This window comes from Scardinius erythrophthalmus (assembly GCF_964197995.2).
Source record: "Scardinius erythrophthalmus genome assembly, chromosome: 21".
Classification (NCBI taxonomy): Eukaryota; Metazoa; Chordata; class Actinopteri; order Cypriniformes; family Leuciscidae; genus Scardinius; species Scardinius erythrophthalmus.
The window spans coordinates 31,162,040-31,177,006 of NC_138241.1; the positions used below are offsets into that span (position 1 = coordinate 31,162,040).

General features: G+C 38.4%; 1 protein-coding gene across 2 annotated transcripts in view; it reads right to left on the bottom strand.

Moving 5' to 3' along the window:
• Nucleotides 1-14,967, bottom strand: part of LOC308682181 (uncharacterized protein) — a 38,655-nt gene that overhangs the window by 4,459 nt on the left and 19,229 nt on the right. For both annotated transcript variants that reach the window (XM_081351694.1, XM_081351695.1), the window contains exons 2-6: nt 13,132-13,931; nt 6,403-6,567; nt 2,253-2,421; nt 1,588-1,715; nt 648-769 (exon numbers count right to left, since the gene is read on the bottom strand). In XM_081351694.1, coding sequence (XP_081207820.1) covers nt 648-769; nt 1,588-1,715; nt 2,253-2,421; nt 6,403-6,567; nt 13,132-13,931 — 1,384 coding nt within the window. The remainder of the gene's footprint in view (nt 1-647; nt 770-1,587; nt 1,716-2,252; nt 2,422-6,402; nt 6,568-13,131; nt 13,932-14,967) is intronic.

Sequence of the window (14,967 nt, forward strand, 5' to 3'; positions counted from 1 at the left end):
TTTATAGTGTTACCAAAACTAATAAAAATGACAAAAGCGCATTACAAAATCATTAAAACTTAAACTTCTCTTTAAATGAGAAAAAAACAATTCAAAATACTAGAAAAGTATAAAACCCACTAAAATAATCCTGGACTGAATGAGATCCAATACCTAATCAGTGTTCTGCTCTCTGCTCATTCATACAACGTGGTGCTAGTCACCGACTACCACATGAGCCCAGTGCTGAGGTATTTAAGAGGAGGCAGCATTCAGACGAGATTAGGACGCCCAGCAGTTTACCAGCGTTCGGTTGTGATGAGAGTCTTATCTTGCATCACGGACACATAGTGAGTCATAACATCAAAAGAGCAGAGCCATTAGTACTACTTGTGTTTGTGATGCAATTTCCTAGAAGTTACTGTAGTCCAAATGGGAACAACACCCAGTTGTTCAAAGCTTGAATTAATTTCCATTCTGATTCATTTTTAATATCAAAACTAATTGTCTGTGAAATAATGTTGATCAGGCTTTTAGAAATAATATATATTCTATTTATTTATAAAATAACATTCAATGTGCCTTCAGAGGGAGATCAAATCTGGCAATTGTTTTGCGTGCTAATGATCCGAAACTCCTGAATTATTATGAAAACAGGGATGGAGTACCGGTAAAGCTGTGGACATGATCTCTTCAAGGAGCCTGAAGACAGTCCCAGCCTGCTCTGGTTCCTCAGTTTGGTCTTCTTCACCAGTTCCTTCACTCTTCCCCAAGTATAGTTCTCACTCAACTACAGACACACAAAGGTACAAAATTATTTTAAACAGTAAAAATTCTATAGTTAAAACCTTTTAATTGGTTAAACATAAGTTCCTTTATATATATGGTGAAACACTGGAATGGATCTAATGGGAAATTTGATGTCATTTTACACAGTTATATGTACAGTTTGTAGAAGTGATAAAAGAACAATTCATTTTGTAATTGACATTCCCAGAATTACCTGTGTGACAATTTACATTTGATGTTTCTTCTTATTTTTTATTTTTTTTGTTATCAGTTATATAAATGAAGGTTTTGTTACATCTTGTGTTGTTAAATTATTATTGCATTATAGCCATAGTGTTGTGTGTTACCATGATGGTGTTTTGTATTTTTGTATATGACACCATGCACCTTTTATATAATTAGTATTTAATTTGGTATAACTCTTTACCACCTTTTTTAAGTTCTTTAAAGTTACAAAACAGATTTTATTTAGATTTTACTTTGGAACATTAACATGATTTATCAGTTAATGAAATATACAGTTGTGCTTAACTATCCCTCTTATTGTCATAATTTCCACATCCCTGAAGTGGAATGCTTTGTCATCTAAATAATTGTCGCTAATGTGACTAACAGTTTCAACTGGCTCTACTTCCATTCCTGAGCAGCTTCATTTTCATTTTCTGTTGACTAAACTACCGCAATCGAGAGTAATTTAATGAGTAAACCAATGCATGAGACAGAGAGGCTTGACCAAACATTCACTATCCATTTCCCCTGAGTGTTGAAAGATGAGTGTTTGTCAAAGTGATTCAGTGTGTTGAAATTCAACTGCCTCACCCGTCTGTGAGGAGCAGAGAGGACCTCAGCGCTGTCGCTCAGGTACTTGGCTTCTCCCTCTGTGTAGCTTCTTCGATTCAGACCCCTTTTCCAAACGGGAAGAGCAGGTTGACAGCCCATCTCACCATCTGTACAGGAGAAAACATGCTCGTAAATAGTTCTCTCTATGAGAGGAAATGACTATCTTGTGAATTTGTGATCTATGACTTAACACTATGTCCTCTGAAGGGTGTGGTGCATATAGATACTGAAACATACATTAGCTCTGTTTTCCCGCCCACAAAAATTCCCAGAATCCCTGAGATATGCTTCTTCTCTCTATATGGAATTCCAGAAATTCCACCTATCACTAAAGTGTTCATTTCCCATTTCTCTAGAGACTAATGTTTGGTCGCCCACCCACCTTTTGGAACATGAGATGGAAGGAAAGCAACCAGGAAAAACATGACTTTAGTGCTACGTGGACAGCAAGGGTTTATATGCGGGACACTTAGAGGGGGTTATCTAGATAGATAGATAGATAGATAGATAGATAGATAGATAGATAGATAGATAGATAGATAGATAGATAGATAGAGCCAGCAAACCAACCATCAGCATTTGTCAATGTAAACAGATTAATCTTATCCCTGTATGTTTGACTCCAGGTGTGTTTACACACTGACCTCTCACGCCTGTCCTGAGGGGGCTGCGCGTGACCTCAGGGATTGTGGTCAGGTCAGACAGCGTGCTGCTTGATGCTGTTAGGCTGTAGTGATCACTGTGAAAGTGTCTCTTGAGCTCTTGGAAGGCCAAGCTGGCTGCTCCACAGCTGCAGTGATGTATGAAAAAGTCCTGAAAAAGAGTTTGAATTGAGAATTTGTCTCATACATATAATATTGAGGCCATTTTATTTATTCATTTTGTTAGTCATCTATTTATGAATGCATATGCATACATTGTAAATGTACACATTTAGAAAGCTTTTGTTTTGTATAGATGAAATGCTCCAAAACTAAATAAAAATGTGGTCATTTGGGATAGAAGAGCACTCAAAATAGTTCACTGTATGAAATCTAAATTCAATTTGCTGATGTTCACGCCCATGGGTCAAGGATGATAGCACATACTTGGCCCGTAGATTAGACATCTGGTTTAGATTTATACAAGTGTAAAATTACTGAAGCCCTCAAACACGTCCATTCAACTTGCTCTACAGTTCAAATTCACTCTCAACAGTTAAATCATGAGACAAAATCAAAATGACCCTGATTTTGCTTTTCCTTTGGTAAATGTCTTTATCTGGGTCACTATTTTAAGCATTTTCCTCATGTATTCCACATCATCATTTGCACCACCTCAACAGCTGAAATCTGCTGGTGTCATTTCCACCAGTCTTTCTTATAGTTACACATTCTTTTCCAAACCAGATGTGCAGTGTAGTAGATATGACTTATGCATATTAATACACAATATTCAAAATATAAGAACCTATGCTTTTTAGAAAAAAAAGAGTTTGAGTTTTAAGCCTCTGAAATTCACATGACAGTGTTTCGTGCAAGTGATAAGATGTTTCCCAAAATCTGTTTACCCAAGATTGTCCTATTGTTTCCATTACATCTGTATTTGCATGGTAAACGCTTTCTGATTGATGAGGTGAGGATGCCATGGTGGATCCGTTTGCTAAGGATTTTGTTGTTGTTGGCACTGAGAGCAAAGACATGCTGAACACTGATTCCTCTTTAAGTATCAATGCATCATAAAGATCTTTAGATGGATTTGAAAAGAAAGAAACATGAGCATTGAACATGGTCTGAAGATGAAAGAATTCACCTTAAATGTCCCATAAACCAAAATACCAAATCCTTCAACATATCTTTTGATCGGATTGGTCACGCCTGATAACTGAAGAGATCAACATGTAGGACTAACAAGAGAGTAAAGTGACACTACAATGGTGGTAACTGAATATTGTTTGAGTCCTGAATGCTTTTTATGAGTACGCAACACATTCTCATACCTAAGGCGTCACTTTTTGTCACTTTCAACCATGCTTCAATATCTGACGCTCAAAGCACCCTGTAGCGTCCATATGTGACGCTTCGGTTATGGGTAGGTTTAGGCGTCATGTAACTGACGCTTTCGGAAGCGTCAATATCTGACGCTCAAAGCACCCTTTAGCGTCAATATGTGACGCTTCGGTTGGGTAGGTTTAGGTCTGTGGTAGGGTTATGCGTCTCATATGGACGCTAAAGGGTGCTTTGAGCGTCAGATATTGAAGCATGGTTTAAAGTGACGCCTTGGGCATCCTGTGTGGGTTTAGGGGTAGGTGGGTAAAACAGCCAGAGAGGAGACTGGCGAGACAGCTTGGTCCATTATAGTGGAGACTGAGGCACGTTTCAGGAGTTCCCCTGCCTTTTGATGTGTGTAACAGCATGTTGCTGCCTGTTGCTTGTTCTCCAAAGACACACACAGCCCAGGGAATTGAAGACCCAGGGAGATCACACCGTGTGGTCCATGAACTATTAATGTGTCATAGTTTTTCTTCTTGGAATTTTAAGGAATTAAGAATTTGACAATTGACTTTCAACTGAAAAATGTTTGATTCCTTGACGATTCCATTACTTTTACTACTGAGCATTTCACTGAGTGTTGTTTGGCTGATTCAAAGTGATAATTCATAAGTTTAAATTGTATCAACCTGAGGCCCTATTTATAAAATGAGCAAAAAAAAAACATCCTACATTTGATCTTACGATCATTTCTCAAATTCAGAGAAAAAACCTGCATATGTCTCTTCTAGAAGTGAAATCTATGAATCGCAAATGCGCATGCATGGTTTCTGTAGAAAAGAACATTTTTAAAATGTCCTCCTTTCTTTTGCCCCTATTTCTCTCGTGCTTTCTTTGATGACTTTGAAGAGCAGGCTCCCTACTGAGCTTACTCACTGTGACCATGTAAAGTCTTTTCTGGCCCCAGGGCCCGACCTGACAGAGCCAGTTTAGAGTTGACTCTCTGAAAAACCATGAACAAAGCTGTTCTCATCCAACAGCACAGCATCCAGAGGTCAGGAAGACGTCTACGCAATAGTATACTGTCACAGCCTTTTAGTCGGTAAGCAAAGGACTAGAGTGAAGAGACTGGGGTGAAGGACTGGCAAAGGGGAAGGTATATTAAATACGTTAGCAAATTTCACTCAGGAATTATAAAAATGGTTTTTATCCTCCATCACATAGAGTAATAGAAAAAAGCAAGAACACAGAGTGATATTGAAACCTGCCACAACAGTGAATTCTCTCAACCTATAGCAGTTTCAATGGCTATTGCACTATGCACACAAGAATTTGTGTATTGTACAGGATTTGATATACCGTGATTTACTGATTTTATTTAGAAAATATTTAAAAATACATAATTAGCTAAATAAATGAATGTCATGAATAGATTTGGGGCATTTTCAATTCTTAAAGCAAAGCCTCTGTTCTTTCTTTTGATTTATTGCATGTTCAGATTTTCATAAAACAAAATATTCTGGAGGTCTCGTAAACGTTTCTTAAAAATGCTGGCGGGGAAAGAGTTAGTATAGGCTTTATCCCATTTCTGGGGGTTGCGCCCAGCTTTCTAACTTGCATCCGCATTCAGCAAAAACAAGCTCCCTTCCTGGTCTCAATATTTTGGAGTTTTGTTACTAATTCAGGAGAGGTACAAATCCAAAGGAAAAAACAAAGGCCGACATGTTAGAAAAACATCCATAATGTTATACAAAACGTAAAAGTGCTGTTTTTCCTGTGGCTTTTGGCTGATAACATTCATGCCAGGTGCACTCTTGTTCTTGTTCAAGCACGTTTGCTGAGTTTTTATGGGTTCCACGTTGTTAACTTAACTGAATCTGAACAGCTTTATGATTTATAGAATTCATTCACATGTTGGCATTTTGCAGTAAATAACTGCTAAATGACAAAAGGTAACACTTTAGTGTCGGGTCCAATTCTCACTGTTAACTAGTTGCTTATTAGCATGCATATTACTATGATAGCGGCTGTGTGGTACTTATAAAAGCACATATTAATGCCTTATTCTGCATGACCATATTCTACATCCATAATCCTACCCAATACCTAAACTTAACAACTACCTTACTAACTATTTATAAGCAGTAAAGAGTTTATTGAGGTAAAAGTCATAGTTAATAATTGGTTAATAGTGATAATTGGACCCTAATCTAAAGTGTAACCTGACATAAACCTTTCTGTTTACCATTTTTTAACCATATTTTGTTTACCAAATTAATTTTTGTTAGGTATAAATCAATACTCATCCGCTTTTCAATCAGGCTTTTCATCAAACAAAACGCATTGCATGACTGAGAGAGCTTCTCTCAATGACCCACTAAACAAAGACACAGGAAAAGACTTTGGTCCTGAATAATGTCAACATGGGACGCATAAAAACAAATGAAATCCATGTGAGGGGACATCAGGTCCTTTGAAACGAATACCCCATCTGTGTGCGGGTCGAAAAGGGCTGAACCCAGCAGCTCTGTTTATTAAATACACTTTTATCCGTTATGACTGAAAACCCCTAAACCCCACTCAAAAGAGCTGGATTTACATTGACGCAGTATGAATCAATAATCCTTTGCCCCAGGCATCAATATGGGGCTTTGACCCACAACAAATTGTAATTCCAAGACGTCATCTTTCAAACCCAGACCTACAGCAATGTCTTTAACCAGTTTCAAATTGAGAAGTATGATGTGTTTTCAAAACTTTATCTACACTTTTTTTATTCTCTGGGCCAAGCTTATAAAGATGAACACTGGCAGGTGAATGATACCTCTTTTGTCTTGATTACTCGGCCATCCTTCTGCAAGCCACAGATCTGTTTCTGTAGTCGGAGGTTGTGTTCCTGTAGCTGACCGATCTTCTCTATAAGTTGGCAGATGTGCTCTAGGTACCCCAGTCCTGAGCCCAGTGGGTTGGACTGATTGGCCTGGTTCACCTGGTTGTCAAGACAGAGAGAAAAATCATTACGGTTAACTACTCATTTTATTGAACTTTTCATAAAACATTGTAAAAATGGGGGCTGTAAACATATTCACGCTGGCTGGGAGTGTTCCCTTAGGTAAGGACCCCCCACCCCTCTCTGGACAATAGGTATAGGCTCTAAATAAGGGGATTACCCGAGATGTTTATGTACACTATAGGGGGTTAAGTGACTTTTGTTAAATAAGTCAACAAGAACAGTGTGAACTGTATCCTATTGTTTGAAAGCCAATGGCTCATTTGATTGATGGGCTAATGAGCACAGAGCAAAGCAAAGGTTCCCACAGTAACTGATAAAGATCATTCCAGGTGTTCAGGTGAACCAGAGGGTCTTAAACTGATGACGTAAGCACCATGATCTCCACCCATTATTTAACACTAAAAGTATTTTCACTATCTCAATGGAATCATTAATAGGATTTATCACAGCTCTGGAAACACGTTTAGATGAACAAGATGATCTAAAATAGAGTTTGCCAACTAGTCCGCTGCATTTCATCAAACAAATTGACACATTCCTGGAGACCAGCTATCATTAGACAACTGAACATCATTCATTTTTTTTAACCAATACTGACACTAGCTATGTTTCCATCCACTTATTTTATGTGCATTTTGGGATATCGCTTAAAAACTGCTGGATGGAAGTGCCAAGATGTGCATAAATTCTAAAAATGTGCGTAAAGAGCACATGAGCTCGTTTGAGTCTGAACATGAGCATAAACTACAATGGAAATTCATTTACCAAATAAATTCCTCTATGCACATCAAAAAAATCATTTGATTTTGCGAGATGGGATGGCATAGCCGGACTAACCAGCGGACCAATCTTTTTGCACCACATCTGACATGCTGTTTTGGTTGTTCTGAAATGCCTGAGCAAAGTCTTTCGTCAAAGTGGCTCGGTATAATTACCTCCCAGAACCCTTACAAGACTGGGTTCCCAAACAGCAGCATCTGCCTCCAATAGCAAGATAACACTTTATTGAGTTTCATCTGGACGCTCTGAGATGCAAGAAATATATACGAAAATTATTTTATACAGTGGCTTCTCCTACTTTTCTTAGTGATATTTAGCACCAGTTTATCAGGAAGTGACGATTTTGTTCTCTTCGACTCACTGGATGGAAATAGTGCTTCATTTGCAAATGTTTTATGCGATATTCCAATTTGTGGATGGAAACATAATTTGCTGAAATGGCTTTATGAAAAAAAAAATCCAAGTCTCAAGTGTTTGGACCCCACACAACTGAAAGCTTGAATTTTCTTTTGCTTTTGAAACTGAAGGTAACTAGTTTAAATGTGTGATTTATCATTAGGAAACGTGTTAGATCCGGTTCCTATTGTTTATTTGTTGATTCATCCTTCCATCTTTGCTTGTAGCTGCAGATGCTCACGTTTTTCAAAAAAATTCAAAGGAAATTTTGAACAAATATTTATACAATCATCAACATTCCAAAAAGTGTCCCAACAAAAGCAGGATGTGAGTTCAGGTCTCGGGCTTTTCCACCCCGAAAGCTTTTCCGTGCCACTTGCGTCCAATCCAGTCCCAAAGCCCAGCATTAATGGAAACACAGGGGCTAAACAATAGAGGACATGACGGAGATATGAAATACTAGGAGCTGACATCACTCGTTTCCTCAGAAAGAGTGTGAGATCCTCGGCAGGTCACGATTCTGCTCCCTTGAACATGAACTTTTCTCATGCTTCTCTAGTAACACTGCACTATCACACTTCCATATTTGATTTAGATGGATCATATAAGATATTTCTTATTTCATTTGATGTCCACTTACTCTGTAACTTTTTTACAACAAAAATTATACAAGACCTTGTTAAAGTAAACAAAACTGGTTAAAGTGTCTCTTTGAGGCTCTTTCAGGCTTGGACTTGCTTAGATCATGTATAATAACCACAGTCTTTCTCTACACATTTGTAGACAGGTGGCTCACAACCAGGTGCTCTCTCATAAAGCAGCAACCAGCACTGATGCTTGATGTGGGGTAGCCAAAGGAAAGTAATTGTTCCAAGCCTTTATGACTGCAGAAACATGACAGATCTTATCTGCTTCCCCTTGCCCAGGATCCCTAGTGACCCAGGGGAAGGGAAGACACAACTGTTTGGGAAAGCACCACTCCCTTTCTCCCCCTGATTCTCTTCTCATTGTGAAGGATCTACGTTTCTCACGTGCGTTTCTGCACAGACCCTGAAACAAAGCGGGGAATGTTTTCCTATACACAAAAAAAAAACATGGAGATGATTTTCAATAAAGCTGTTAACACTTAAGCTTGACGTTGTGGTTATTGATGATTTAGCTCTTTCTGCTGTGAGGATGTGGTTTTTAAACCGTACACTGAAGATCAAAACAAACTGGGGAAAACAATTGTGCATATGCCTCTGGGTTGGATTGCAAAAACAATATTTTTCTAATTACATAAGCTCTGTATATGAGGGAAGATATTATAAACCCATTCAGGCGTGTCTGAGAAAATAATCCTTTTTTATTTGAAATATTTCACTGGGTCTGTTTTAAAGCAATACTAAATGTGACACAACTGGAGAGGAATGAGGAACCAGATGTGTATTCAGAGATATAGGAAAAGGTATATGGATTTTTATTTGTGTAACCAAGAACATTGAAAACAATGGTGAGTTCAACATGTAGATATAGAAGCTGATTAGATGAGAACAAAAATTGTCACTTCCTGGGAAATTGGCGCAAAACATCTGTAACAAAAATGGAAGTTGCTGAAATCGGGGAAGAAATACTGGCTCTTGTATCCTAAATCATAAATGCGCAATAAACGCTGTCATTTTATCTTGCGTTCAGATGCTGGTGTTTGGGAATGTGATGTGAGACGCTTCTGAGAGGGAATTAAAACGCATCATTCAGATGACAGACTTTGGCTCAGGCATTTCAGAATGATCAAACCAACATTTGAGATGCTGTGCGATGCGTTTGGTTCAATGCGATGCGATGCTTCCGCTGGTTAATCCAGTTATCCAATCACATCCACATCCTCCAAGTCACATGAGTTTTTTGTTGTGTATCGAGGGATTTATTCAGTAAATGTGTTTCCATCATAGTTTGTGTGCATGTTTTTTTTATTGGATAAAAATCAATAGAGCGCGTACGTTTTTTATGTGCATTTTTAGAATTTATGCACAGCTTGGTGTTTTATTTTATGCAATATCCAAAAATGTGCATAAAAATAGGTGGATGGAAACAGCTGTTGTAAAACTACAGAACGCATAATTCCTCTAGAGTCAGACGATTATTCCAGGTTCACTTGTTTTTTTTCTAAAGATTAATTTACGGCCCATCACAACCCAATACTGTGACCTCAGGTGATACTGTTAAATCCTGAGAGATACATGGTGCTTGTGTTCTTCTTGAAGTTAGCGCTATATTTTCATTTATTGTACTGGCGGTTATGAGCCTTAAACAAAGCTGAGAACTAATATTGTTGGCTGATATGATCTCTCACAAAACAAGCTTTGTGTATTTATCCAAAGACGTCCTGCTGGATGTGTTGATATATCCTGTGTTTTTATCTGAAAACCATTGAAAATCCTTTAAGTGTCACGACCTGTTACGTCACATTCCGGAGTGTCAGCCAAAAGTTTGAGGCTAGATGTGGCACACACAGCGCCGGTCTCCACGCTTCATCTATCATTAGATTAAAGCCTAACACTCGCATTATGGAAATGTTGGCGTTATGACTGTGTTTATGTGCTACAGCTGAGGAATTCAACTCCTCAGCTGTAGCTGTCCTGGGGGTGGCTGAGGAGCTCCAGAAGGGCAACAGCAATTACGCTGTCTTCATTCCTCCCTGATACCATATTTCGCTCTGCTCCACACATCCGTCAACCGAGACTCAAAAATGCTTTTAATGTCCCATTATACCACATACAGAGAGACTAACATATTCAAGCTAGCTGGCAACCAGCCGAACACATGCATTTGATTAACATAAAAGAGTCTAAATCTCTTTTACATGTTTTATAATTCCCAATGCCATCTTTAAATATTGCGAATTAGCCTTTCTCCAAGCTGTCTCTTCGCCGGTCCATATCTGATTGCTCAGGATCACTCATAATTTGAGCACACAGGACTCCACAGAACTGGAAGTTGTACATCATCTGCCCCTGTGCATTCATTTCTGAAATATTTTGGCTAATTTGATTATGCTTTCATCTATTGGTAATAAATTACAAGGAGTTTTGAGTTATGGCTGTATAAAGGGTTTATTAAGTGCAACTGTGACATGTTTTATGTCACATATGGGGGGTTTGGAATGCTGAAACACTAAGAAAATTTTCAAAACACCTTCTGTGTTTCACAAAAGACACAGTCATACAGGTTTGGAATGACAATGAGGGTGATTAAGTGATTTATTTTTATTTTTGAGTAAAATATCCCTTTAAAAGCGTATAACTGTTTGCTCAATTTCCCCCTAAATAAGTGCAGAAAAGATAATATAATATAAGTAAACAATCAGTCTATTGTGATTGGCATACACCTGCTGTACAGTTAAATCTTCACTGTAGCTCTGTGTCCTTCCTACCCTCATAAGTTGGGAACAAATCAGATTAGAAACGAGGAGGAGGGAGGCCCTTTGAAGTCGCCATGTTTGAAGCGGATGGGAAAAAAGCTCATAGTCCCTTTTCAATATCCTCTTCCTCAGGCCACAGAGCTCCATTTAACAGGCAAGGGAATTAGCTTATTAGCTGTGGTGACAGGTGATGATGAGGACCGAGTTTACCGCCCTGGCTACCTGTCATCGCAGCTCCCATAAAGTCGACCATTCGTCAAAAAAAAAAGTCCAGTCACTGGCCACCAAAAGACCTAGGAGCTATCAAAGAGGCATTATTTGGATAAATATGTGAGTAATTTGAGCTATTTGACACCTGTTTGATGCATCCAGGGAGGCTTGGACGAGCATGGTGGACTGAGGGAAACAGTCCAGATGAGAGGCATTGCATTGGCTGTTGCAGCTGTAATCGACTCAGCCATCTGCATGCTCTCTCAACACAGATGAACAGGTGCTGTGTGATGTGGCGGCCACGTTAAAGGGGAGAGATCTGTACAGCACACCCCGCAGGACATCCTCTCAGCTCTTAAAATCTCAGGCCCTGTTTACACCTGCTATTAAGATGCGTTTTGGTTGATCGGATCAAAAGTAGATGAGGGAGACACACTGGCCACTGGCATTTTAATACGTCTCTTTTGTCCACTTTAAACAACTTCTGTCCTGATTTCTTCGAGGGGAGGGTTTATAGGCTGGTAAATGTATGGATATTTTTTTTCCAGATCTTTCGATCTAATTGACAAAATAAGCTCACGCAATTTACATATGAACATTGACAGAAGCCGCAAGACCACGCCGAACACTGAGTAGTCCGTGTTAGAAATCAGGAATGGTGAGAGAACATTGTGCTTGGTACATTTTTCGTCTTTAAGCCTAACTTGGGTCCCCAGCCGGCAAAGTTTAAAATCCCGTCTGGTTAGTACGCTTCCCATAATGTTTACGCATCAAGACCGTATAGGCAGAGAGTTTGTCGGTCTTTTGTGGCTGTTCGAACACATTCGACCGCATAAATGTCTACTATATGCAATTTGGTCGAATACGTTTTCGACTACCTGGAAGTGGTCGAAAGTGGATAAGCTCATAACGTTTTAGACCCAGTTGGAAGCGAGCTGAGGTGTGCTCATTTTTGTGTGCTATATTTTCATTTTGTGGGGAAAAAAACTTTACAAATCAGCAGAAATGCTAAAAGAAGCCGTTTCTTTCTACGGAAACACTGCTGACAGGAAGGCTTTTATCCTGTTTTCCTTTTTGGTCGTAGCATACACACTCAGTGATGAGCTGATGACGTCAAGCTGTGGACAGACCGTCATTACGGCTAATGAGAAAGGATATGTGTGTGCTTCTAAACTGTAAACAGAAGCTATTCATTTTACCATGTTCACAATGAATATTTCACTGACACCCTTCATCTCTCAAACAGCTTAATTTCACATTCTGCGCTTGCATCTTACATTTTAAGAACAAAGGACTGTTTTCAGTTCACATAATGTCAATGAAGTGCTTCACTTCCGGATGCAATTAGCATTATATTATGTTGTGTAAACGATCGTTGTGAACTTGATTGACAGGAAGAGCATTTCACTCTGATTTTCACTGGGTATGAAACAACTTAATTTCAAAGACATTATTTAGACTGCTGATCTCTTAATCACACTGCAAACAAAATCTTAATCAGTGTTTTTGCCTTGTTTTCCAGTAAAATAGGTAAACACCATTTCAGATGTTTACTTCTATTTGATAGACATTTCTATATCTGTAACTGTTTTTACAGTACACGCCTTTGTTTTTGATTTTCATTAAAAATACCTTATCTTTAGAAGAGACTAATAAAAAACATAATTCTCCCATAAATGCTGTGTAATTCATAGCAGTGAGGTAAAAAAGAGCATAATGTTCTTGTTTAAATCACATTTAAATGCTTGCTATACCTCACTTAGCCTGCAGCACTCTTCCATGTACTCATCCAAGCTGTCGCTGGTTGTGCTTTTCCTCAAAGGCTGCTGCTGAAATTCAGGTCCTGTTTCGCCATCGTAAGCTTCAATAGAACACTGGTTCCTTGACATCGTGTCCTCAGCCATTGCAGTGCCTGTTATTTCCACCTGTGCTGATATGATTTCAGTTTCATCTTCACAGTTCTCCATGGTATTCCTCAGGGTTCTGTCCTCGGACCTCTCTGAATCTGCTATCAGGTCTATTAAATCATCATCATCAGCATTCTCATCCTCTCTTCTGTCTCCCAGAATGGTAAGAGTATCTTGTTCAGCACATGTACAAGATATTTGTTCAGTTTCCAAAAAGACTGAACTGTCTTCAAGAGGATTGTCAGCAGGTTCATGAGAGTTCAGGTTGCCAGAGTCACACGAAGACCCTCTACTGTGGACCACAAAGCTTTGCTCTGAACCAGTTGGGGTGGATGGGGAAGTTGCTCCACTAGTCATCTCTACCCCAGAGTCCTCAGATTCAAATTTATATAATCTTTGAAGCTCAGAATCAGCAAAAATCGAAGATAGATAGTCTGTTTTTGATTCAGTCACAGTTGTATCAGGAGCAGCGCTATGGATGGAGATCACCTCATCAGCCTGGAGAGGCTCTCTGTTATCCTGCTCAGACATTGGAATGGAGATGGTTGAAATGGAATCCTCAACATTTAGTAGTTTCTCAGGGAAGTTGTTGAGGAGCTTCATTTTTGTTAGTACAACTTCATTCTCTAAAACAATATCCCCTTTACCTGCAAAACAAATAAAAACATTTTAATAATTTTGTACTTTCACAATATTAAAATCATAAAATACCATCAATTCATAAAGTCCCGTAATCATTATGCCTATAAAAGTTATTTTGAAGTGTGTATTTTATGTGCAACTAGTACCACCAGATGGAAATGCAAAAATTATGATTATTCATATTTTTTCAAACTGGTTTCCAGAAGACTCCCCGTCTACCAAACAGATTGCCCCACCCAAACTCACTCTAATGGCTGGACAAAATGCTCAAACAAACAGCAATATTTCAATATCACCACAGAGCCACAATGATTACACTTCTCAGGGAAACCAACTATCTTCTGGACTTATATCTGTCTCTAAACATTAAATTGGGATAGGGGAAAATATTTCAAATTGCACCAAAAAAAAAAAAAAAACTTTAGCAGCTTTAAAGCATTGGTATTAGAAAAATTCTCACTTGTGTAGAGACAGTAGTAAAGCTAAATTTCACTGCATACTTCAGCTCACATTATTCAAGTCATTTAAAAGAATTTATATGCAGACATGCTTTCCTATGCAGAAAGAAGAGAGCTTATCTCACTATAAAGCATTCTTTAGCGTCAGTTTTCTACAAAGAGCCATATACTTCTGTCCTGTTCTCATCTTTGATCTGTGCATTAGCTTCATGATGAGGCTCATCTCTTTCATAGTATTAGAAATCTAATACATTTCAGGTGTCATTCATATAATTTCTTCATCTCACTGTTTCCATAATAAAAGTATGTGCTTGCATCTTCAACTGAAAAAAGTGGAGGACTTTTAAATGCACTTGTCAGTCGAGATAAATAAGACAAATAAATTAATATATATATAGCACAGTTCTCTTTTAGTTTTTTTAGTTGTTTTTTTTAAATTTGTTGTCTCTTGTTTTGTTTTGATTGTCAGGAAGAGGTGTGAGGAGAGGCTCTCAGTGAAGTGGAAACGAATGGTTAATTAGATGATTTACAGGATATTCATTCTGAATATTTTATAGGAAATGCTTCACTAATTTACATACTG